This window comes from Lonchura striata, chromosome 1 (assembly GCF_050655825.1).
Source record: "Lonchura striata isolate lonStrDom1 chromosome 1, ASM5065582v1, whole genome shotgun sequence".
Lineage (NCBI taxonomy): Eukaryota > Metazoa > Chordata > Aves > Passeriformes > Estrildidae > Lonchura > Lonchura striata.
In genome coordinates, this window is record NC_140703.1 from 69,200,557 (window position 1) to 69,227,221 (window position 26,665).

Genomic DNA, 26,665 nt, shown 5'->3' on the forward strand with positions numbered 1-26,665 from the left:
CCCCAGGATGGTTTAACATTTTGGTCATGAATTTAAAATTTCTGTGTGTCTGCCAAAAGGCAAGTACTGAATCCAGGGCACACAACTGTACAATAGGTTCCCACACACAAAAATATTTCAGAGAATACACGCATACACCCACCACATGAACTGGCATATTGTTCTTTAATGCAGCATGAAAAACAAAAGAATATTGCCTTGGAGTTGTAGCCAGTTCATGAACTTGTCTTCTGATGGGCTTGTAGTATTTTGGTGCATATGTAGTGCAATATATTTAAGAAACAATAAATAAAATCTCTTAATGAAGAAAGTATAAGTAGAAAGGAAATGGTAGCAAGTGAAGTAGTGCATGAATGTACTGGACTATGACACTAGACAGAGGAAGCCAGAATGTACTTGATTTAACAGATCAAACTATGAAGTATAAGCAAAAGAAATTTTAACAGTGTTACATAAAATACAGTCCAGTGGGAAAAGAAAGAAAAAAATGTATTCACCTTGGGTCCTTCAGACACCTGGAGATTATTCATACCAGGCAAAGACACATCAAAGCTGGATGTTCCCATGTTAAAATGATGAGGGTCTGCTGAGGTTGTGTCACATGATGTAGAAAGTGAGTCAATATGATTTGCATCCTCAGATGGGGAAAGATTTATAATCTGTTTAAAAGACAACAAAAGCACAAAAGAACTGAATATACAGCTACCCTACCACATGCTACTTTCATGAACATGCAAAACAGAGTGTCTTACAGTGAAGTGACAGTGGCACTCTTAATTCGTATATAGACACAACCCTTTCAATATTTCTGTCATAAAAATTTTATTAAAAGCCCCCCCAGAAGTGAACAATGAAAATCTGAAACCACTTACCAACCTGGAGTCTTGTTCTATTTCTTTAAGCATTAAATACATCATAAAGATTTATTATTATCACTTGTCAAAAATTGTCCCATAGTAAACTATGTGAGATCTGATGATTCCTGTGTTTCAAACTTTGCATTAAAATTCCTGTTTACCTTTGCAAATAAGGGAAAATGTATTCATCAACTTCTGCTCCTTAGATTGCACCTGGGCAGAGGAAACTAAAAGCCCAGCTTATTTAAATGCACCACCCTATCTTTTCCTAAATTTTAAGTTTGCAACTTACTAGGTCTGAGTTCTCCAAGATTTGGCTCGTGGTCAGGTCCTCCTCCTCTGATGACTCATCTGAGTCCTCATGGTTCATTTTGTTCAGGCTGGGTGTGCTCCCTGAGAGCTGGTTCTCTTCCATCAGCTGCATGTCACACTTGTCCAGGCTGTCCAGGGACCGTCTGCGCACTCCCCAGTTGAAGTTGTCCATGCTCTCACCCTGAAATCAGACAGAGGGTCAGCTTGCTTGATATAAAACTAATCATATGCTAACACTTGATCAAAGTTAGCTCCAGAAATATTTTTATGTAAAAATATTGTAAAAACTTGAAATGAGCATTATTTTGCTTGTCCACTGAAGATAAGAGCAGAAGCATGGAAATGGCAGTTAAATGAACACTCAGTGTTTTCAATATTAGATATTTTTCATGCATTTGCTAATTTAAGAATTTGTTTTGTTAAGTCCATATATACATACTCCTCAATACCGGTAGAGCAGTGACACGCAAAGGAAAAGTTTGAAAGCAATTTTAAAGGATTTTTTTCATGATTTTTAGAAGTATTAGAAGCACAATTCATACCAATGGTTCAATTGAAAAACTTATGTTAAAGATTTTAGATTCTTTGCTTTCTATATATAACCAGAATGGTGAGTAGGTTTGAACAAACCCTTGCTTTACAAAAAAATATAACACCTTAAGTAGCACACCTTTTAAACTCTTATTCTAGGCCCATATTGCTTATTTTTGAAACAACTTGAATTATTTGAAACTATATTTTGGGAATAGCCTGATAAGCATTGCCTGTGATCTCACATTTTGAAACGGACATAGTCAAATGGACCAAACATTTTATATTTATCAGACTTCCAGTTCAGATCCTACACACAGTTACATAAAGTTGAGTGCATTAAGCAAATTGTGTAACAATTTGTTAGGCTGCTGAACTGATAAAAAGATAATTTGATTTCTTTCATGTATAAAAATGGTAATTAGTTTTCCACCCCATTTCCATTTATTTACTTTCTATATTTTCCAGTGGACTGCATGCCTTTACCCTGACTGCAATAACTTCTCATTCCCTTCCTAAGTCTTGCCATGTTCCTCTCTGGCAAATGCAGGACCACATCCACAACTGCTCCTGCCATGGATCTCCAGAGGCAAAAGGGGATTGCACAGCAAGAAAGGTTTCCCCAGAAGTATTCTGGGTATTTTACCTAGATGAAAGCCCTCAATTCTGCATCAGCATGGGAAGGAAATTTATAGACAAAAAATGTTTCCTTTTAAGGTTCAGGGCTGCCTGTTTTAAACAAGACTCTGTAAGTTACAATGCTCTTAAACAAGTAAGTCAATTGGTGTGAATTTAAGCTGAAAGTGATACTTAAATATTAATTTGAAAAAAAAAAATTAGTTCTGCCTAAAAATATTATTATTATCAAATAACTGATTATGATTATTTCCTGGGTTTATGTGGATCAAAATTATGATCAGTGCAGTGACTGAGAAAGAAGTCCCAGTTCAGTAAGGTCCTATAAGCAGAGTTGTGATTTTAAACACTTGAGCGATGCTCTTCTGGGACTACTCAGACATTTACTGAATGGGGACCAAACTGCATAAAGTGTAATGAATCAAATCGCAATCTTACCTCCTTAACAATCAACAAACTTGCACAAATTTACCTTATTTTGCATCATTACCATTTAATGCAATGGACTGTGGAATTTGAATAGGAGGGAAAGTTCACTTTCATGACATTAAGCTCACCGTTTCATGAACAAATATGATGAAAATAGAAACAAATATTTTTAAGGAAAAAGACAACCCTTGCAATTCACAATAACATTTAAAATTAAGGAAAGCACTACAATGAAGAGAAAATGAAGATGAAATTGTTATGAAGCCTGATACATTATTGGAAGAACTCTGTGTTTTCATCCTGGGACTGTTATCACATGGTAGTATTGTGTGGAAAGAGAACACAGCACATCTGACACATCTAACAGAACACATCAAACTTTAAATTATAAAAATGACTGTTCCGTTCCAAGCTATTTATTTTAACAAATTATTCGGTTGTCCATCCTCCCCCTCAAAGGCTGGAGGACACATGTAGCAATTAGACATCCTCAACAAACACATCAATTACTGAACTAACAAATGACAAAATGACATAAATAAGCAAGCAAGCAAAGATGACTATCATCACACCCTTATCCTCATGATGCCTAGTAAAGCCATCAGTAAATTTAGCAGTCCATGTCTACGGGAATATTTCCTATTGCAGTTTTATTCTACAGTGCCTTAAAGAAGGAAGCCAGCAAAAAGAAGAAAAATAAAAGGGACACTTCCAGGGCATGCAGTTAGAACAGGGAGTGAATTAAAAGTGAGGGATGAGGGTAAAAGAGATGAAATGCTATCACTCAAATACCCATAGCATTTTGATTAGTATAAGTTTGCTACAGGGGCACCTAGAACCACACTGAATTTAAACAAGAGGTCAGCATGTGTCTATGAAGATGGAGTTGTTTTTATAGTCTATTTAGCAATCTTTCTGCCACAGTTAACAAGAAAGAGCAAAGATGTATTTGAGAGGCTGTTCATTTTTATTTATAGCAGGAGCAAAGCCATCTCCCATCTGAAAAGTCACCAGTGGTACACATCAAGTCAGAGGAAAACAGTCACGTTATGAGTGTGTCTGGCCAGCAGTGAGCAGGTACCACATAGAACTTCCTATAGTCACCACCCTCCTTTACCCACCTGGTAAAGAAGCAGATGTGCCCTTGCAGCTACTTCAAACTTTACAACAGCCCAGGGAAAAGGAGAGACAGAAGGGAAAGTAGTCCTATGTGGGGGAGAGCAGTAAGGCTACTCCACAGAGGCAGTAAGAATCATGCAAAACCTCTTTCACACAAGTTTTTCATCCTTACTGTGTAGACAAATTTTGCAAAGTTAATGGAAACACTCAAATATTGCAGGGTGTATGCAGAAGCATTGTAGAACTACACAGTAAAGCACTATTTCCATATGGATGTATCTCTTACAGCACAGGCATTTTGAGACAAATATTTTTGGGAGTTGTGTTTGCATAATAACTGATTTACAAACTATCAGAAACAGATATGTAAAATTCTGTGGTTGGTGATTCCTGTATTATTTGTATAACTCATTAAATTCTCTAATATTTCAGTACTCTCTATACACTGATAAATTTAAAATTTAGGTCCCAAACTGGCAATGACTCATGTGTCTTTTCAGTTTTCCTCATAGGGTAAATGAGTCTAGCAAAGTTGGTAGGAAAATACAGCTGTATTAAGTTAGGCTGTAGAAAATAATTTATTTATCCAATTAAATTCAGTCTGATAGCAATAATATAAACTGTCTTAAGAGGTCTCAGACATCAGCTTTAGCAAGATGCTAACAGGAGACAATATGCCACAACAGAAAAGGTAGAAATTAAATATAAGGTGCCCCTAATAACAAAAGGCCCAAACTCTATAGATAATGAAATTTCTACACATTAATCATGCACAAAGATATCACAAGGAGAAAGGGCTCAGTTTGAAAAACACTGATACTAGAATTAAGATATTTTAAATTTGTGAAGACTGTTGAACATGTTAAAAACAAACTTAAAATGAAGCAGAATTTTTGGAAAAGACCTCAAAAGTATTTCTAATACAAGACAAAAAATGAAGCACCTGTCAAAAATGCAAGCGTGCACACACACACTCACCTACACCCACACTAAAGGGGGGAGGCAACAGCAAAATTATGATGTTATTCTACAATACAAATTTGCAAGAAGGCATAACATATGCTGGCACATCTGAGTTCAAGTAGCATTCTTACCTGAAGCTCCTGGGTAGCAGATATAACAGATAGAAAAACAAATAGAAAGAATCTATGTAAAATCACTGCATCAAAAACATCATAGATAAACATTTGCCTACAATTTTAACAAATATTACCACAGAAACTTCAACTCTACCTTTTAAGTCTGAAAATAACTATTTCTTGCTTTCGTATATTTAGAAATTTCAAACAAGTATACCTTGTGTTTTGGGGATGTTCCAAGCATCACTGGCCTCTTAAAATCATATGCATTTTTTTGAAGGACTGATATTGCTCTTGCTAGCTTTAATTTTCTAACACTGTTTTTTCATCTTTATGAATATACCACACTCAGATATTATGTAAATATTACAGTTTCAACTAAGTCATTAGAGAAGCAGCCTTTTACATGAGGTCTAAGTTTATTTTTAAAACAGTATTAAGTCTGAACTAAACTTTGGAACACAATCCATGGCAATTTAAAAAACACTAAGTGAAACTCAACATTTTTAATTTTACTTCATGTAAAACTAGAGAAAACTTGGTGTGTGTTTCATGACCAACTTAAGACTATTAGGATATCAACTGATATAGGCCTCAGTCTTGAAGTTGACCACGTGTATAAAAAAATCTTTGCAGACTCAAAGTCCATGACAATAAATTTACTTTAAAAGAAACTGTTGTGCACAATTATATATATGCCCTACATAATTTTAACTGGTGAAGAGTAATGACAAATTCCTGAATTTCAGTGGCCAAAATATTATGATCTTCAGTCAAAGTTGCAGTCCTACATCCTTGTAATATCTTGAAAGCATTAAAGACACAGATATTACTGAAGCCAGTGTATTTTTGCCAAACAACCTGGCATTATTGTTTTATCATTCATCCTTGTTTGGAACCTTGAAGTTCCTTCAATATTTGTCTAATGCACTTTCAACCATTGCTGCCAACTACCCTTTCAGGTGTGTTTTTGGTTTTTTTTTGTGTTTTTTTTTTTTCTTTTACCTTTGGTTTGCTTGTTTGTTTTTTTCCTTAGCAAAGTCATAAGCATCTTTGAGCCAAGACTATTAATTTTGATACAGAAATTCCTGACTTTTTTTTCCCATTCATTCATCCTTTCTCTTAATTGGAAAAAAAAATCAGATGTACATGAGTTGACATCTGATGGTTCTATTTATCTTAAAATTATTTTACTACTGTAATATAAATAGGTAGAAAAAGGAATATTTCTTCCTGTATACATGTTCTTCTCAGGGCTAAGAGTGATGACTGAGAGAATTCATGTTAAAAACAAGGCCACAATTAAGACATCTGAATCTTAAGTCCTTGAAAAGAACTAACAATTTTCTAAACTTTTAAACATCAACAAAATTGTTAGACTTGTTTGGCAACAGGTATTAATTTTTGGTCTTTCCTGATCAAATAGAAGGAAATACCCCAGTTTGATACTAGCAAAGTTAAAGGGTGTAGCCCCCAAAAATTTATCAGTTATTCAAATTTTTTCCTTCAGCAGTTTCAGCTCAAGGTGAGCTGACAGCCTTCACCTGTCATGACTTGATCTGGGATTCAGGATTTTGTGTAGCTCCTGCATGAAATGATGAAATCACAGACACCTCAGCAGAGTGGAAGGTACATCTCTAAGTGATTTCATCGGCAGTTGCAGGAATAACAGCAGCCTGAAGGCCTGAATTAATGTTTCAGAGGGTTCCGTATGAACCAACAGATTTGGAACCATTTAATTTTATACATTTTTAATCAGCAAATACATACATATATATATATATTCTTAACAATTTAGATCTTTACAAACTGTATATAAAATAAGTTCATTTAAAAGTAAGTAAGTAAGTTCATCAAAAAGGTACTAGAACAGAGGCTTTATTTTCCACTACCAGTTTTGCAGTGTTTCCTGAAGTAGACCCAGAAAGGAAGGGTGTGGTAGCCTTTTTACTGTTACGCTACTGAAATAAACAGTAAGTGAAGACCATAAATAATCTGAAGTTAAAAGTACATTTATAGTTACACAGTTAAAGTTTTATGTTACAAGAAGTGTTTAGCAGAAGCAGTATAAAAGTGTTTTAAGAAAAAAGCTGTTTCAGAGAAAATATACTGTACCTCCCCATCTTCCAGCTCAACATCTAGGAAATCAAAGTCCCTAAAGACTCTGAATTGTTGTTCACTGTTTGAATCATCCATGTTCTCCTGCTCCCTCGTTCCGTCTTCTGAAGAGACCAAGCTCGTCTGGTGCTCAATCAGATCCAAATCACCACAGGAAGAAAAAATCACCTACAATTCAAAGGATTTCTTTTGTTACAAACTGTTCCCTCTGGTTGTTTCTTCCTAAAAGCTGTAATTGGTTATTCAGAAGACTGTATTTCCAGTACACACCTAATTCCTTCACTGAGTATTTTTAGAACACTCTTTATTATTTATGTTGGACAGGTGCCTTCAGATTAAACTTGTACAAAGAAACAACTTCATACTGTGGGAACACATCCAAGAATATTACAGCTACCTCTTAAAGGCTGCAGATTGATGTTGCCTGGATGTTTGCATACATATATAGGAACAAAATTCAGAGAACTTAGCAGAGAAAACACTGTCAAGGGGATAATAAAGTAAGTTCATTTAAAAAACCCTTCCAGTTAACAAGTTGTTAAAAAATATGTCAAGATTAGAAAATACAACAAGCTATAATTTTTTCTTTCCTACTGAGTGTACTTGTATCTGCAATTTAGTTGCACAAATTAAACAGTTCCTCTCTTGCAGAAACAAAGACCTGTTCTCCAAAATACAAATGACATATATCATGCTCAAAAGCATTTAAAAAATTTTCTTTTTCCTGCAGAAAATATTTAATTAATATCTGAAGAGCTTCCCACCTTGGGTGATCAATCACCCTTTTCCTGGTACCAGATAACACTAATTTTAAAGAGTAACATCAGAACTAGTGTCTAATGGGAAAATCAGACACACACAACATTTCCCCTCCCATCTCATTTCTGTAATATAATTTTTTACTTTATAAAGGTTCTGGATTGGTAATACAGAGGTTGTTACTCTCTACCCACTGAGATGGCATAAGTAAAACCTACAGCATTAGAGATTCTCACAGGAAAACCACACACAGCTCTCTTTAAGTGAAAGGGCCATCCACTCCCTGGTCCATATGCTGAGAAACACAGCCTGGGCCAGTACAAAGGATAATGACAGTAGTGGCTTCAAAACTGTGCAAATCTGGTCAGCAGCTCTGGGAAACACAGTTCTTCACTTTCAACACTTAGGACACAATGAAACAAAAAATTGGTCAATACAAGGCTACTTACTGAAGGGTTTTTACTCAGCCCAACTTCCTGACCACAAAGGGAAAGGACATGCACCAGTTTTTCCTTTGTCCTTTTCTAAAAAACAAGATGGTTCTCAAGTGAGCATTTCTTTTAACCATGCATTCGCCTTGTGGCTAGAAACATACATTAGCAATTTTTAATTAGGAGGAACCAACCAAGAATTAGTCATTAAATGCTCAAAGGATTGCTTTCAGAGCAACTATTTATCAAGGAAACATAAAAATAGCTGTTAATGATTTTACTGTTATATTTAAATTAGTCTATAAATTACATTGAGTATATTAAGAAAACATTGGCTCATATGCATGACTTCAAAGAAGACAGTTCAGAAGGCTAAAATTAAGCACATGCATAATTTTTTTTTTTTTTTCAGAATTGGGCCTGAATCACTGCTGTGTAACCTGCTATATCAAAAAAGAGAAAAGAGAAAAAAATATGTTTACTCTGAATAGCTTTATTTTAACTAGCAGATAAACAAAATCATTAAGGCAATCAAATGTCACTTCTATGAAAATTGTTCTTTTTATTGAATTTCCCAAGAAAACAACTTTAAAAGTTGCACAAGCTATCTACCCTTGCTAAAATTTGAACTCATGTGTCATGTTTATTTAAATCTGATCTAGACTTAAGAGGTCTGAAAGAGATGCATTTCCTGCGAGCTAAAAGAAAAACAACTTTGGGATAGAAGATGGACATAACTCAGTCCATTTTTGAGTCCAACAAAGACACTCAGCACACAGGGTCAGATATTGTGCTGCCACTGCCCCCAGGCTGCACAGGGCACAGAGGGCACACGCGTTTAAGGACCCAAACGTGTTAATTCAGCTCCTCTGACTGCAACTTGCTAATGAATAGTAGGCTACCTACCTGAGAGTACTGAGGTCTCTTCCAGCTGACAGGAACAAGGACATTGGAGTTAGATCCTGATGAGGTTGAAGAAGTGCTTCGGGTGACAGCCATTGCCCTGGGTTTACCATCTCGCCCAGAAGAACTCTGCAGCTCATCATACCGTCTCCCAATGATTGGAGTCTTAAACAGAGAGTAATTATTCAGTAGCACCCTGCTTCAGGATGAACTTAGAAGAGCCATATTGCTTCAGTTGGAGGAAAATATTATTTTGAAGATCATTTACAGGGATAAAACAAGGAGTGCAGCAAATTTCACATCTTATTTTCCACTGTGAATGTCTGAGTAGCAACTGCCATACTTAGTAGCCAGAGCTTAGGTTCATGGGTAGATAATACTCAAAGCAACTGCCACTCAAGTTCCTGACATAAGAACCAGCAAAAACCCAAGGAAGCTTATGAAGTTAATTTCAAATCTGCACTTCTTGCATATTTGATTTTTTTTCCTAAGAGTGCTGAACACTTTGGCCTTTTTCCAACAGGTATTGAAATGCTTTCTTGGATTAACAGTAAGATGCTCAGCATTTTTCAGAATTATGCTGACAGGAAAGCAAATAATACCATATGCATTTTTATGCTTGTATTTCCTTTTAACCTCAACAGCCCACTATTATCTATATGAAATAATCTATAATCCTGCAAACAATTCTTCAGCTTCTGAACAATAAAGTTACTAAGACCCATTAAAGTCACTAGGGCCATTCAGTTCTGTAGTTACAAGGGTTTGCAGGATAAAGACTGTTGTAAGAGAGTCCAGTGAGAAGTCAGAATTAAGGTGTTAAGAAAAAAACTATAAAAAATACCTCTGAAATATCAAAATGAAACTCCAAAGTCTTCCCTGGTAGCTCCTTGGAGGCACTGTTCCACACTCTATGTATTTCCATTTTTGAAAGATCACTATGTTGATAGGAAGGTAGAACTAAACTGGCAGAACGAGAAACTACCAATTTCAGGATATTCAAGGCTTCTCTCCAGTGAATGCTCTAGAAATAATGTATTTACTCAGCAAACAGAAAATGAGATTCACAAACATTCAACATTATTTATATTTTACAGTCGTATTTTTACCACATAATTAAAATGTAGAATTGGACTATATGTATTCTTTGTCTCTCTTGGCCAGTGACAAGGTGTGTAATTGCAGAATAACTTCAACATCAGAGACCAAGACTTGCCTAAGGTGTCACTGTTAGGGAACTGCCCAACAAGCTGGCAGACCTGTGGATAAAGCCAACCTGGATTTAAAATCTCCTACCTGAATGTCTTAATCAGTATGAATAAATATAAGGGCCATAGCAGAATCCCCATTTAATAAAAAGGTGACTTGATGCAGGTTTTTACCTCTATGAATTCCTAGTACTCCCATGTATTTTTCACTTGTCAAGAATTAGGTACAGAACTCTCTGAAGGGAAGTGCTTATGCCACATCTCCCTTGTGCTAATAATTAAGGAATAGTTACTCAGGCTCTGAGTGGTATTAAGGTTGCTCCGAGGTACTCTGAGGCTGAAGCCCAACCTTCCCCCACAGTGAAAACACAGCCAGGCATCTTCTCTGGGGATGCACAGGCTACACGACACCAGGATGTTTACAAACTTTGTACCACACTAGATACTTGCAGCCCCCCCTGCTAATCTAGTCTTAAATTCCTACACAGAAAATCAACTTAGGATAGTAAATGCTGCTAAGTTCCTATAGTAATATAAAAATGATATGGTATTTACCTGTACATATTTTTCAATGGTTTTTAGCACTTCCATGTTAAACTGCTTCACAGGAATAGCCGATAGGTCCACATAACTAAGAAGACTGTAGATCATCTGTAAGAGGGACTGTTGCATACTAGGAAGGCCCTTTTCTAGTAGCTTTTAAAAGAAAAGTGAATATAACAAAATTTTGAGACATTTCTTCTTAAATAAAAAGCTACTAGTTTCACAAACAGCAATTATACTTTTCATCTCTCTTTACTCATTGATTTTGCAATGCCATTTTACAATAATTTCACAACTGATGGTGATACAGGCATGAAGCAAAAAAGCTTAAGTTAGGAGCTAAATGCCAGCCAGTTATATTTTATATATGCCTGCCCTAACTTATCCAGAAAACACATTCAGCAGTTGAGTAAACTGGTAGGTAAAATTTACACTGTAATTGGGTAACCACATCAAATAAAAACAGGGGAGGATCTTTTTATGTCTCCATTTGCTGGAAGTCAGTGAGAAAAAAGAAAACTTGCTGAAGAAACAAAACTACTGCTATTCAGCCATCAATAAATATTTATAAATATATTTCACTGCCAATGCTCACTGGCTGTAAGTGCCAAAGAAACATTTTCTGTGTAGGAGGAGGTGGAGTCCCTGGCCCCTATTACTGCAGAGTAATACAGAGAAGGACTTGATCTAAATCCTAGAATTTTCAGTCCCCTGAGTGTAGGTCCTGGAATACTAGAATGAACCGTGGAAATGCTCATAAATATATGTGTGATAGTAATTCCAGAGGCATTCAGATAGCCATGATTTGTTTGTATATGTGTGAAATATCTCAGCTGAGAATTTCCTGGCAAGCAGCATGTTCTTCACTGGTGAAAGAATATTGTCCCACCCCACAAATTCCAGAGGCAATCAAATGTTTTCGCTGGAGGTTATCAGAGCCTCAATACTAGACACCATCCTCCCAATTCAGGCTGACAAAAAAGTTCTAACACTGGCTATTAGCATTATTGGAGTCTAGAAAAAAAATTTCTTATAAAATCCCTAAGCTACCTCCTGCCATCCATCAGGGAAAAAATTTCAATTCTTATCCAAGTGGACTTTAGTAATTTTTAGATATTCTTCTAGGGATATAGAAGGATAAGGTATACCTTTTATTGTATGAGAATGTTTCATGCCAGTGCAAGTGGAATCTATTTTATTCCACTAAATATCTTCTGATTTCTTTCATCAGAAAAGTGAGTAGCAATTAGTGATTCATAAAACAAAGTGATTCATAAAACAAATTCCATTAACAGCACAATAAAGGAAACTCATTATAGTTATCTATTCCTCTACAAATAGACAGGAAGAATTTTTAAATTAAAGGTTTGGCAACTTGCTTCAGCCCTTAGACACTGTCAGCCCCTCAAATACCTTTATTGAAAATGTGCTTAGCAATTTTTCTTCAAAACAGGGTTACCAAGGGCTTTTTTTGCCCTCTATTAGGATCTTGCAATAGAAAGTTTGATTCCTTGTTTGCAAATAGTTTATGTGATGCAGCACATCAGCCATTTCACTGCAGGATTAGAAGAAAGTATCAGGATGACAGAAAGAAATTTTTTTGTTCTCTGACAGAGGCTACTGCATCAGACAATCCCTTTTGGGATAGGAAAAGGAATTCTTGGGAAATAATGGGAATTTTGCATCAAATGCTATTATAGGAACATTATATTCGAAAGTTTGTCATTTGTTGTCAAAAGTTATTTGTTGACTGAAACAGCTCTTGGCCCTTAAACCTGACATATTTGTGGACTGTATCAGTTTTCACTTGCTCAGATGAATATATGTGGTGGTTGGTAGTCCAAGCAAGTCCTTAAATACATAATTAATTTGCAGTAACAAAGAGTATTTCTGATTTTAAAAATAGCATCCTTAACATGCCTTTAGTGCAATATGAATTCTGTTGCTGCTGTAAGTAAAAAAATAGCAGTGAGGTGGAGTTGTGGTAACAAATCATTTGGATAAGAGAATTTCAGGACAAAGAGTTTCCATGGTATTTATAGAAAGAAATACAACTGTTCTCGGAATTTTTCTTTTTTTGCACTCCTGTATGTATGACATGGTCTGAAGAGTTGTGGATTCCCCTCTTGTTTTGTGTGGTAACTATTGGGGTCTTATCTGGGCTCAGGAATCCACATGGCTTTAGCAACATTTGTCCTCCTCCGGAAGCAACAACTACCCCAGAACGAAGGGGAGAAGAGAGCCTTCTCCTTCAAGGGCTGCCTCAGCTGCTGGGGTGCTACCCCAGGGGACAGTTCCCTTTGCCCCTCCCAGTCTGGCAGGAGGTATGAAGAGATACCCAGCTCTGAGGCAAGGCCATGTAGTCAAACAAATGTTTTGAGGAAATAAAGAGGGCGTTTAAAAAGCCATGCCTGCGAGATAAGCCATTACTTGATTAATGCCTTACCTAGGGCATGCTTCCCCTTGCAAGACAGATGGTTTTGTTTCTACCTATTCTTTGAACGGGTAATAAATGCTAATGTTTTTATCACCATCTAACAAGGAGGAGGTGGAAGAATCTACCATAAACATATTACTATGCACTATGGATTCTTGTCCTTTCTTCTCTATTAATAGCATTAGCTACTTAAGTTTTAACATGGACTTAATGAATCACCAGTTTAACATGACCCATGCCAATTCAGATATACTCCTAGAATAAGTGTGCTGCCATGATTAAAGTTTAAATTTCAAAAATTAATCTGAAAAAATCTAGCAAAAAACCAAAGTAAGATTTCAGTGACATGTTTGTATGCTGATCTGATTTTGGTTGTGGAGGTTGAGAGTTCTATTGCACTACTGAATAGCAATTTTTCCTCATCTGTAGACTGAGACCTCCCAGTAGTTTTCTAGAAGAAATTATGATTTTTCATGAATGGAAAATATGTAAAACTAAGTAAGGAGCACTACTTGTCACTCTGAGATGTGGGTAATAATAGAGCTCAAATATTTTCTTTTCTACTGGGATCATACTCCTTGATGACAAGCAATGACTTTCCATTGAATAGGTCAAATACAAAATTTTATCTGAATGTCAATAATTGAAACTTCTACTTTGTGCTGAGAGCATTTCTTTTCATTGTCTTAATTTGTGGTACAGTGTCTCCTTCTGAAGCTACACCTGTATTTGGAAGGGTCACTGTTGCAATGCAATTTCCTTTGGTATTCTTAAGCACTACCTGTCTCACAATTTCCCTCTGTCCCAAGTGCTGGGGACAGAACTAAGATTGTTAAAGCTCAAGGTTGTGTATGGCTTTAACATTCAAGTGCAGGTTGCCCAGTGGGGCTGTTAACCTATTTGGCTTTACCAATTGACAGTATACCCCACAGCTGGTTTATAGGAGACAGGGGCACATTGTTTATCCTGGCCTGGGGATTAACTAGGAAGAAAAGAGGAAACATTCTGAAAGCTGGGAAAAAAATACTCAAGGCTACAGCAGGCTGATGCTGGCTTGTTTATGGCTTGTCTTTTGCTATACTACCAGACTGACAGCTACTCTGTGCCCATATAAATATTCTCCAGACATGACTCAACAGAGCTGTACTCAATGTAAATACAGAGAAAGGAAGTCAGTGCTTACAGCTCTCTCATCCTGCTGCTGGTGGTGCTATGCAAGGAATGTGTTTTAATTACAGTATAAAACCTGCCTGGCTTGCTGTTGATACAGTCGGTGGTGGCACTCTACAGCAAGGGGGAGCCATGCAGAGGAGTCTCCACATGAACGTCTCAACCCATTTCAAGGGGAGCAGGATGAGGAGCAATGGCCTTTGTGGAGGTGGTGCAGCACTAGTGACTGTACAGAGAGCACTGAAAGGAAATCAGAAGGGCAACCACTTTCCTAAGGCTGGGAAACCAAAGGAGAAAGAATTTGAAAACTTATGTTTTTAAAGGATTTCTTTATTACAAGTATAGTTTTAATGTAATTTTTAAATTAGGAATACAAGCTTCCACTGTGAAGAAGACACTTGACTCTGGAGGGTTCAATGTCAAAAAGAGCTCTTCATTTGAAGAGCTAATAGCTCTTAGGAGTATTTGGACCTGAAAAGAGACTGAAGAACCTCAAGGTCCTGTTTAAGGTTCCTACAGCAACCTTCAATGGCTTTCACCATCACTAAAGATCATATGATTGTTTACTCAGAGCCTCCATGAGCAAGCAAGATGAGGAAGCAGCTTGACATAGCAGGGCCTATGTTTGCTCTGAAGCCTTAAGTGAGTGTGGGAGCAGCACCTGGCTTTTCAGGCTCCTGCAAATTTGTGAATAGCCAGTATCAGAGATGCCTGAGGGTTTTTAATAAATCCTTCGGCAGATGCTAGTTAATTTATGTAGAGAGGTGAGTGTCAACCTCTTCTCCAGAGTACCAGTTGATAGTATAAGAGGAAATGGTCTCAAGTCATGCCAGGGAAGGTTTAGATTTAGAAAAACAGTTTCCCAGCATTGGAACAGGCTGCCCAGGAAAAGGGTGGACTCACCATTCCTGGAGATATTTAAAAGATGTGTACATTTGGCAGTGAGGAAAATGGTTTAGTGGTGGCCTTGTGTTAGATTTGGGGTTAGACTCGATGATCTCAAAGGTCTTTTCCAGCCTAAAAATGATTCTGTGAATACAGAACTGTTCTCTCCCTGGACAAGAGGGGAGACTGAAGGCAACTCAGCAGGGAAGGCACAGATTTGAGAACCCCATAGTAAGATGTTGTCCTGAAAGTGATCTGACAATGGGGGCGGCAGTATCAAGCAGCCTTGTGCTAAAGAGCAGAACTGAACCTTGGAGCCCCAGAAACAGCACTGCATCAGCACTATACTCCACAGGTGAAAAATGTAAGGAGTAAGCAATGAACATGAGAAAACCTTTGCAGCAAGATGATCCCATTCACTATTAGAGGAATGCATACAAATTTGTATCAAGAACAAGATCCTTATATAGCAGATGGTACCTTATTATGCTGGAAAACCCATTGTGGAGTTAGTCTTCTGATTTCCCTCAATGGGATCTAAATAAATTTTCCTCTCACCTTCACAGTGGAAAATCCAACTGGCTGATGAAGGAATCTGCTTTAAGTTGTATCAGCTTTTGTTTTAGTGTTAAATATTGTTTTTTTTGAAGTAATGCTATTTTCTGCCAAATTCTGCTTGTATTTTTTAGTTATAAATAACAGATGCAGAGCTCCCAGTAAGTTGCTGGCACACTTAATCTCTTTGGGCAGCTGGGCAACAGAAGAGTTAGAACAATGAAAAGTTTTTGAAAACTTACCTCAGCCAGATATGTAACCATACTCAAAGTAATATCAGCAAATGCTTCATGAAGGTAACGGCAAACCACATTTACCCAGGTAGCACAGTCCCTTGTATAGCTGTGTGTTTTATAAAGGGTCATGACATGTGCAAGGTTTGATAGCTTGGGATTCTTCTCCTCCAAACAAACCTAATTAAATATAGACATCAAAATATATCAAGAACAAGGCAACTGCATTTACAGGGTTTGAGGATATACAAACCAGCAAATTATTTTGATACCTGAGCAATCCTTTCGGCTATATCTTTACAAAACTGGTTTGGGCTGTCAAAATGCTGAATTAAATGAGGCAGGAGACACAAAACATTCAGTGGAAATCCTAGAACAAGAAAATACAGAACAAAATATATATTCTGGACAGCAAGAGCCGCAGTGATCTTTAAATTGGTGTTTCATAGGAGGTCACAGTTTCAGTATTACATTAGCCATAAACTCACACAGACCCCGTCAAGCTGGTCGTACCACTGGTCATACCACACTTGTCATAAAGGGGCCTTAATTTGAAAATCCAGTATGTCATTTAGGCAACAATACTCTTATAAAGCGTGAGCCTATTTCTGCAAGCACTACTGCACATTTATGCTAGAGATAATTTTTATCTTTTCCACTTAACTGGCTTATTGACAGTCTTAACCAGTGGCATTTTCACTACAGCTGCTAAAACACAAAAAGAAATTCAGTGAGTATTGATTAATAAACAACTGTTCTGGTCAGCTGCCAGGCACAGCTTCCACTGTTTTACATTGTTCAAGATAATAATAATGCACCAGGTTCCAGGTGCTGTAATTAGCTCAAGTGCTGTCTGGAACTGGGATTCAGATCTTCTGCACCAACTCATAGCTCAAAGTGGTTGATGAAATACCTGCAGCAGCTGTAACAGAGAGCTATAACAAAAGCTGCTCTAATTCAGGTGGGAGCTCAGAAGTCAACTAATTGTATCTGGACACAATCTGGTTTTTGAAAAAAAAAGGATTTTTTCTATGAAAATAATTTTCTAATGGTTCATTCCCTCTCCTTCTACACAAATAAACAAGTTGCTGAAATTAGGATCATGGTTTGCCTACTCTTCCTTTGTATTCAGGGAAAATGAAAGATACCTTCAGATAGTACTGTCATAGTAATTCAATGTGTGAATTGCCCAACCAAAGCCTGGAACACAGGTACCACACAGGTGCTTAGAGATGGGCAGGCTGTTCATGGCATTCATTCCTTTACTCTGTGTCTAGGCTTGTTATGACTAAGTTGTAAAACCTCGACATTTGTCTTAGTATCTGTGTTTCTGACCAAAAGAGAGGAGTAAAAATCTAGAACAATGCAGAAATTCTCCTCAAGAAATATAATTAAGAAGCAGCCACAACCTCAGATAAATAATGGGGATTTTTAAAATGCTATCTTATTTCCCTATAACCTAGGCCTCTCTCCTCACTCACTATTGTGCTATTGTAGTTTATCTAGAATGTACAAGGGTTTTTGATATTTATATTTTTTCGTGAAAATACCAGAAAACACGAATTTAAAATCAAGCAGTTTGACATAGTCTGAAAATAATTGAACAGAAAAACTAACCAAAGTAGTTAATGGAATTTTTGACAGTATCTCCTTACATGTTTACTTTGTCACCAATCATAAACTTTATATGATGCTAAAGACCTAGAAATTAAATGCTAAATATTATATGATTTTTCTCCTCCATAACCTTATTGTGTATTGGATTCACTTTCTAGAAACATATCATTATTTCTATGAAATTTCAAGAAAAGCTCACTCAGCTCAAAGCAAAAGGAAATTATCCTATATTCCAAGAGAAAGAAAAATTGCTATTTTTGGTTTTGTTCAGATAGCTGAATGAGGTCTGTCACCAAATGTCAATGCAACAGAAACTGAGAGACAGGAGAGCATAATGGTTTTACCTATAGCTTGAGAGGAATCCACCATGGATATTCGAGACACTGGTGTCAGCAAACTAAAGAGCTGGAGTGTGAGGTCAGTGGTAGTAAGGGAAGTGAATCCTTTCAGGAGTAGCTGCTGAAGTCCTGAGAAGTCTGCCCATTTTAGCTGCCCTTGCAGCTTCTCTAATTTCTCCCGGTTTTCAGCTTTATCTAGTGGCAAATGAGCCAGAAGTTTATTCAGCAACCGCAGTGCCATTAGGTACTCGAACTCAAAATCTGATTCCATCAAAGCCACAGCAACCCAGAAGATGGTGGCCAGCAGGTTGGTTGGATTGTTAATATGGGATGGATCGGTGAGACTGTCCTTTAGAGAGGATGAACTTCTGGTTTTAGAGGACAGGCCTTGCTGGGTGCATGCTTGAATTCTGTCTAGGGTGGCACTGCGTGGTGGGTCCGAGGACCTGTCCACATCTCCAAACTTTTTGGGTACAGAGAAGCTCCTCTGGTGTCTACTTCGCTCAGCAGTAGCTGTGTTGCCACCTGCAGGATTCATATTCAGCTGCCCTGTGCTCTTCCGGTTTGCAGTCAGTTTGGTGTTTGATGTTAAATCTGGTGAAGATGAACTGAAACCAAGATTTAAAACATCCATTACATTGTGTGATGTGAATGCACAGCTTGAAAGGGTACATATTAGATGCAAGCTAGGTACTTTTCAGACTGTAAATAAATATTTACATAGAAGAAATAGAACACCAAACCATCTATTGCAGCCTGCCTTCTTTTTTCAAGAAGACAGACAGGCCCACAGACCTGACAGAGATGAGATTCACATGGCACTGCACCAAACCAGAGCAGGAGAGCCCATAGTCTACATGGGCAAGAATGACATGGGGATAAGAAATACAGAGCTGTGAAGTGACTTACAGCCATTCCCAATGGGACAGTGGCAGAACTGAAAATAATTTTGGTTTTAGAATGCCCTCATTAATGGAGCAAGCCCCGAATTTGGTACAGCTGGCAGGCAAATGCACAATTGCTTGCTGGGTAATGTGAGAACTGTGGGCAGAAAAACCAGCATGTCTTAAGCAGAACTATGAATACACCCCGTTATTCTCAAGAAACCTGTCATGTGGTTGCCCAAGCTCTTGCCAATACAGGTGCTTCTGAAAATTTGTTGTCACTGCATACTATCCTGCCTGTATCCTCAGATCTCTTCAAGATGGTTTACAGAAAGTGTAGGTGTTTCAATTTCAATGACTAATGCCTCCTCATGGACTACCATGTGATAATCCAGACAATACCTATCAGTTATCTGCACAGAGGAATGTGTTGTGCTGATACATGCAAGGGAAAGTTTGTTCTGGAGAAAAGCTAATTCCTGACTCTGATCCCATTTCTAACTCATACACTATGAGTCTCTACTGTCTATAGTACTTGAAGAAAATCTTATTCTGGAATCAAGTGTCAGAAAGCATCCCACTGCTTTCTGGAGTGTTTCCTACTCTTTGTTCCATCTTGCTATTTGCTGAAATGTACACTCAAGAAACATAAACAGCTCTTAGTTTAGAAAACAGAAGTGTATTTACCCCTCTCTACTCTGTCCCAGGCACTCCTTGGGTCCTGCCATGGCACAGCACCCTGCCTGCTAGCTTCAGAAATGACAGCTTTGTGCTGCACATAAAGCATGATAACTTATGGATATTAAAAAAAAATATTTACCTATTCTGTTGTTACTATTAGGAATCAGATTGACATTCATCTCCCTCAGTACCATCAACAGCCACACTACAGAGGGAGCCTGTGACTTCCATGTACAAAGGTCTACTTTCAGGCCAAGGGTTCCATAAAGAAGGTCAACACATCAAGCAAAATCCACGTCTATGTGGGAAAAAAATTTTCCCTAATTTTATTGAGAAGAAACCATGATCATTTATTCCTGGGGAATACTTGACCAGAGAATGACACCCTGTATGAAACCAGTACTACAGAACCCATGTTCCTTCCCAGATACATTTTCAGGTTTATGACACAAAGGTGCAAAAATACAGTATTTTTAAAGGATATTAGGTTATAGCCAAGAGGCAGCAAGGTAGAATTTACAGCATATTATAAAGTTTTATTAGTTCTGTCAACATTATTTCAACTATGGCAAAATTTGGCTGAAATGTGCTCACAGTCTGGTTCTCGGAAGGTTACAAATGAGGTTAGTCTTATCAAAATTATTTTTTTGCTGTTAGACTGCAGAACTGCACACTTAATGTCATGAAACATTGAAAAAAATATAGTTAGGAGAACAGATTCTTACCGTGATAACACCGTCAAAAGATCACTGTTCTTCAAACAGTCAGAGAGATTATCCACTGCAGCTTCCAAAGTAAGTAGTGCCTCCATTACATATCCCTACCAATGCAGGAGGTTAAGCATTTTAACCAGACATTCAAAAAGTAACATTTAAAAATCTTCGGTTCATAAAAGGAGCAGGCACCTACTGAAAACCTATAATTTCTCCTGAAAAGAAGCTCCAACATTCATATCAAAGCCACTGCCCTGAACATTAAAATGTCACTACAAGTATGTTTTATTTTCTGCCTCTGAATGATCTGTGAAGGTATGCAAGAAGGGCACATATCAAAGGATTGGTAATGACACACTGAACCTCTGACTTGCAGGTCACTGATTTAAATTCTACACAAGCAATTGTGACAGAGTATTACTGTCATCTTGTGGCAGTTTCATTACCTAAATAAAATATGGTGGTGATGTCAGTCTATTTCTCACTGAAAGCCAGTATTTCTCTTTATTAAGTCTTGAATTTTGCTATAAATAGTCTCTGATTGTAAAATTTCAGTCTATTTAGTTTAAACAGAGTGAACATCATAGCGCTGTGAAAGGTCTGTATCAAATTAAGTCAGTGTAAGCTTTGTATTATTATGGATGGTGCAGATTTCTTTACTCCTAAGCATGTTAACTTCTGAGGAATGAGACAGTGTCTACTCCATGTTATGAGATTACATCACCAGACAGATGATGGATTCCTTAAACCTAAACTAATGAAGTTGAAAAGGAAAAAACTGGTCATAACAAATATTTCACTATGAGTGACAATTACTAAAATTTTCTAGTTGTTCTCTTTAGGGCTATGTAAGATTGTAACAGCCTGATGAAGACTTAGCTAAGGTACATATGATTTCAGCAAACTCAGAAGTAACCTTTTCTGAGGCCACATTCTACTCTTCATCACATGACTCCAGATCACCTTGTAAAAATAGTAATTTTAAATTAAGTATGCATTGAATCAAGTTCTAAGAAGCATTATTTACACATACATACCTGAATCTCATCTCCATGCTCTCCAATAACTTCCACCAATCTTGACAGGAGGTCAGACAATGCATGTGCAGAAAGGGGCTGCTTTAGGGCCCTGAATATCTGGAAAGAGCGACCAGCGTAATGTCTGGAAGAGCTTGAAAGAGCTGTTTGTAAAGCAACTTCACTCAGATGCTGCTCCAAATGAAAACCTAAGCAAAAGAATTGGATGTCAGTTTTTTTCCCCTGTTTTACTACAGACTTTACTGTGAGTCATAAACAGGCTGAACTTACTCTGTGAGAAGAATATGCTCGTTAGTGTACGCTGCAAATACTGAGAAATTGAGGTGCGGAAACGTCTGTGCTTTGGAGAATTTAAATTTATTTTGCACAGAATGAAAGAAAATTAACTGAATTAACTGAAAAACAAAATTTTAAGTATGAAATTGATAATCTGACTTATTTTTTTTTTACAATTCCTGGACAAACTTTCAAGCCAATCACTATTCTTGCTGGCAGCAACAGTTACTTCTGAAAACCCCCAAACCTGAAGTAAAATTGAATTAGGAGTCTTTCTGTTTGCTTCAGAAGGCTTTGGATAAGATCTTTAATCTAAATACTGATGCTGCACTCTGCTTTGATCTTGGAAATTATTTAATTAGTGACTGTGCTGGTTTTCAAAATGCAATCAGCACATTCCCTATGTTCTAAAAACCATAATAAATAAAAAATAAACTTTTATTGCCAGAAGAAATTTAACAAAGTATATTTACTTAGTAAGCTTTGATGTATTTAACTAACAGGACACAGAGGAGATTTTATCTGGCAAAATCAATCAAAAGGCTTTCCACCAACAGCTTTGAAGAAATATTCAATTCAACATTTAGGCAGTTTAATCTAACATGACTGTTTTAAAGCAATTCTTTCATATGTCATACATCCTTGTTAAGACATATTTATTGTGCTTCTGCATAAGCAGATATACTAAGTCACAGGATAAACATTAAGTGTGACTGTGAGCGAATATTTTTTTAATTATGAAAGGGAAATATTTACTACCTGATTTGGAATCTTTAAATACAGATACAACATGGCGCAGAAAATTAGTGAGCTGTTCAGCACTCTTGGTATTCTGGTTTTTGGGAGTGATATCTTCATGGCACCATAGTGGACCAAATGCCCTTAAAGAAATACATAACAAAATGCAAAATTTCTTTGAGTAATCTGAAATAAATGTTATCAGTTAAAATATATAATTTGTACAGGTACTTAGATATTTACAGGGCCATGACCTGGTAAATCAGGTCATGCAACTGAACAGAATTTTAAATAAAAGTAGATAAATATTCCTATGCTGTATTTTAAAATATAACCTATGCTATGTAGACAGCAGCATAAACAAATCCCTGTTTTTCAATTTAACATTGTGCCTAGAATCTGCTGGCTACAGCTGGTAGTTAATATTAGTTCCACTATGGCCTTTCACTATGCACTGTACACTTTATATCTTATTATATAATAATGAAACTGGCCTCTTCTATTTAGTTCATTTCTGAACATAAAACTATCAGTCAATTAAACATTTTATTTCTGTCAGGCAAGATTTATTTTCTGTTTTTTTCTGACACTGTAGTGCTTTTCACTACCTACCTACTAGTGTAAGTATCAATAAAAGAGGAATGGGGTCTGCAATTACTATTAGAGCTCAGTCATTTTCCTTTAAGTTGCTTCATGAAAGAGTGCATTTTGAGTACAAACGTATCCTCTGCTTTTCTGCATTACCTGGTTGTCAAAAACTCAATTAATTTGTTTGCCTTCTCATCTGATTCAGCAGTAGCGTCCACGTCTTCAACTTCCTGTGTAATCTGTGGGAGATTTCCACTGCTGCCTCCCAGGCTGATACTGGAGGAGGTGGAGCTGGAGCTCAAGCCGGAGTCTGGCACTGGGGATGACTGGTATTCCCGCAGAAAGTCAAAGCCACCTGCCAGCCAAAAGGGAGGAGATAAAGATGGAATGCACTGTTGGGCAGCTTTGCAGATGAAAGTGTCTGCCAAGCAGCTCTTTTCAGAGTCAGCAGCAGAAACCTTCCACTGGGAAATACAGGGAAAACCTGCAGAACACAACCTTCAAATACTGATGGGAGTGAAAATGGTACTTTGTTTCTAGATGTGTAGAATCCAGAATAAAATGAAAACTATCCAAGTCAAGATTTCTTTTTTTTACTGCACAAGGACAACAGTACTTGGAAAACAAATATTCTATGGCATTTTACATTCAGAAGTAGGACTTTTTAAAATGAATTAAGAAGTTGGCAAAGTGCATGCAAAGTTCACTTCTCTGGGCTAGTCTGATATGGAAAAAAACTGCTGGGTGGAATTTTTAGAATGATTATGCTGTCCCAATTTTACAAATGTAATTGAAATCAAAACACAAATGTGGCTTCTTTGAACACCTTTAGTAACTGCACCCACTGGACTAGTCATACAAAATATTTTCAGCATTAGGATGAAACACCTGAGTAAGTGTTCTGCTAGATCAAAACCTTGCCACAGTTTCAGAGCTCAGATTAGAAATCAAGACCTATTTTCTTAAGTTTAGATTTCTAGTCATGTTTAGGCTGTATCTACACAAAAAAATGGCCTTGTGAGAAAAATGGGAGCAGGACAAAATCCATTGCAAATCAGAAGACTCCTTACTTAGTTGCCTGACATTACATGGAACAAACCTGAGCTGAAGCATTTTCAGTTAGGATTCTGTGCTATAGCTACTCACCCACACTCTCACTCTTTATATTAGCTTCTCAAAAACCAGTCCAAAATACCAAGTCTTGATAACTTCTTGAACTCCAGAGGGCCAGAATCAGGTTACCAATTACATTTTTTAGATGCAAGAATGAAAACAGTTTTTCATTTTAACAGAAAAGCAGTAATATAATTTTAATGAAAGAATTTTATTCTGTATTTAATAATTCATAGATATGCATTAGGAAAGAAATCCAGCCAACTCCAGACAGGAAATGAATGTGAAATAATTTTTTGCAGAAGTTATTCAGAATGAAATTTCTTTGGCCAAAATACTAAAGAATTTTACATTTTTCTAAAATTTAATCACTCTAAAATACCTATCCCTTCTGCTCATTACTTTAAAATAATTTTGTAATGTCTCAGAAAAAATAGTAATAAGTTATCATGTAATATTTTTCATAAAGCCTAATTACTTGTTACTTCCTAAAGAACAATGGAAATGGTACTGATTTGAGAACCTTTACTTTTCACTGAATGATAAAGTTCCTCACCCTTTTACCAATAACTAATCCTACACCCATAACTCTATATTGGTTTTGTGATTCCTTCAAAACTGAACAGTACACTTGCTTTTAGTAATATTATACGACTACAGTAAATCTAGCTAGCAGCTTTCTACAAATTGATTCTAACCAGCTCCTTAAATACAGGTAAATTGCTAAAAGTCATAGAACACTGACCTCATCAGAGGTCTGAAGTAAGATTGCTAATGTAGAAAGAGATTTTGAGACAGAAATGCAATGTGTCAGTGATATAAAGGAGGGCGTGTATCATGTGAAACTTAATTTAATAATGGAAAATCTGAGCTGCACATTCTTGCTGCTCTTCCTGTGCTGGAATTATTTATTAATTTATTTTAAGGGTGAGGAATGATTGTCCTCATTTGAAGTAGCTCTGGATCCCTAAGGGGGAAATCAGGAAGTCACTAGCCCTATTAATTTTAAAATGTTACATTACATATTTTTTTTGCCTTACATTAGGTAACTTTCTCAATATCATGAAAAGTTGCCTAATAATAAATTGCATGCATCCCTAGGGTAGTTCACGCAGAATTAGTATTAATGGGAACTGTTCCTATTTGACACTTTATTACTTTGACTTATCAAGACCTGACAGTATGATACAGTGCTCTTCTTTTGCTTCATTACCTGTGTAAAGATATTCAGGTAAGTATGCTGGTTGTACTGTCAGAGTCTTGGTCTCATTCATCTCTCTGGTCTGAAGAAGCACAGATGCAATGGCTTGATAGTTGTTATTGCAAGATAATGCAATCAAAAGGTGAAGCAGTAACTTTTTACTGTGTTCAAAGACCTCTGGGCGGTAATGGTCAAGGCCTAAAAAGAAAAGGTTACAGCAATCTCTGAATATGAAGTAATAATAAACAAGTTCACATTCCAGAAATAGCAAAAATTCCAAGGCAGTTCATGATAACAGTACAAACAAACAAAAGATGTAGCACTTCCAGACATAGTTACCAGTGCTCTCACTTAAATATATGTGTATATTTAGTTTCCATACTGAAGTCCCACACATGAGGTACAATGAATGAGTGGCAGTACAGCTTTATGCATTGTCTCACTGCAGTTAATATGACAAGCCTGGAAAACCTTTAAAGATGAGGTATTCTTGATGGTGGTTGTAATTACATTGCTTACCACAGTATCTGGCTTTCTAACACAGACATCAGTTTTAGAATGAGTGCAAACTGTAAGAGGCAGGTACTGATTAATTAAAAAAGAAACTGATAGACAAATCACTTAAAAAAGAGCTTTAGCTACCCATGAGCAGCATGAGACATTAGCCTCTAACTCAAACTGAAGGTCTAACACTGCAAGACTCTGATTTGGTTTACACTACTGCCATCTGTAAGATTTTAAAACAGCCAGAATAGTTCACAAATTACAAATACAAAGGAAACAGATATTTCTGCACTCTGTTTTAGTAATCTCATTTTGATTCTCTTTCAGTACCCCACAGTATATTGAAACATACTTTCTTCTGTTTAAGAGTAGTTTCAGTGTTGAAAAAGTTAATTCTTTCCTTGTATACCTTTTCAAAAAAGCAGCTTCTTCATAACACTGTGTGGCAGCAGCCAACATATCTTTCAAGTCAGGTGTTTTCTCATATACTCTAGTCATGCTGGTTCTTGTTTGGCCTGCAATAACGAAGCTGCTCATACAGCCATTGTCTGAACACTATGCCCTTGGCTCCTAAAAGCAATTATTTGAAGGTCCCATGACCCTTACTCATCTCCCAGTAGCCTCCTCCAAAAGAACTGTGGCCATTCTGCCCACTTCTATTTCAGACTCCAAAGGTTTCTGCTCCTATTCACCTTTCTCCATCTACTTCCACCTGCCAGGAGATAATGAACTCATCCTACCTGCTTTCAACATACATTTCAAAGGATATA

The 26,665-nt window shown here is 36.9% G+C and overlaps 1 protein-coding gene across 16 annotated transcripts in view; it reads right to left on the reverse strand.

Moving 5' to 3' along the window:
* FRY (FRY microtubule binding protein) overlaps positions 1–26,665 on the reverse strand; it is a 221,956-nt gene that overhangs the window by 23,245 nt on the left and 172,046 nt on the right. For 15 of the 16 annotated variants that reach the window (XM_085579499.1, XM_085579492.1, XM_085579463.1 and 12 more), the window contains 15 exons: positions 25,404–25,589; positions 23,234–23,432; positions 22,511–22,632; positions 21,476–21,663; positions 20,451–20,545; positions 18,167–18,768; positions 16,478–16,575; positions 16,215–16,385; positions 10,938–11,078; positions 10,019–10,198; positions 9,178–9,339; positions 8,290–8,364; positions 7,079–7,249; positions 1,150–1,350; positions 498–659 (listed from right to left, as the gene is read on the reverse strand). In XM_085579499.1, coding sequence (XP_085435625.1) covers positions 498–659; positions 1,150–1,350; positions 7,079–7,249; positions 8,290–8,364; positions 9,178–9,339; positions 10,019–10,198; positions 10,938–11,078; positions 16,215–16,385; positions 16,478–16,575; positions 18,167–18,768; positions 20,451–20,545; positions 21,476–21,663; positions 22,511–22,632; positions 23,234–23,432; positions 25,404–25,589 — 2,753 coding nt within the window. Of the gene's footprint in view, positions 1–497; positions 660–1,149; positions 1,351–3,715; positions 4,988–7,078; positions 7,250–8,289; positions 8,365–9,177; positions 9,340–10,018; positions 10,199–10,937; positions 11,079–16,214; positions 16,386–16,477; positions 16,576–18,166; positions 18,769–20,450; positions 20,546–21,475; positions 21,664–22,510; positions 22,633–23,233; positions 23,433–25,403; positions 25,590–26,665 lie in introns of those variants that run through there. The other variant, XM_085579521.1, reaches the window with a different exon arrangement.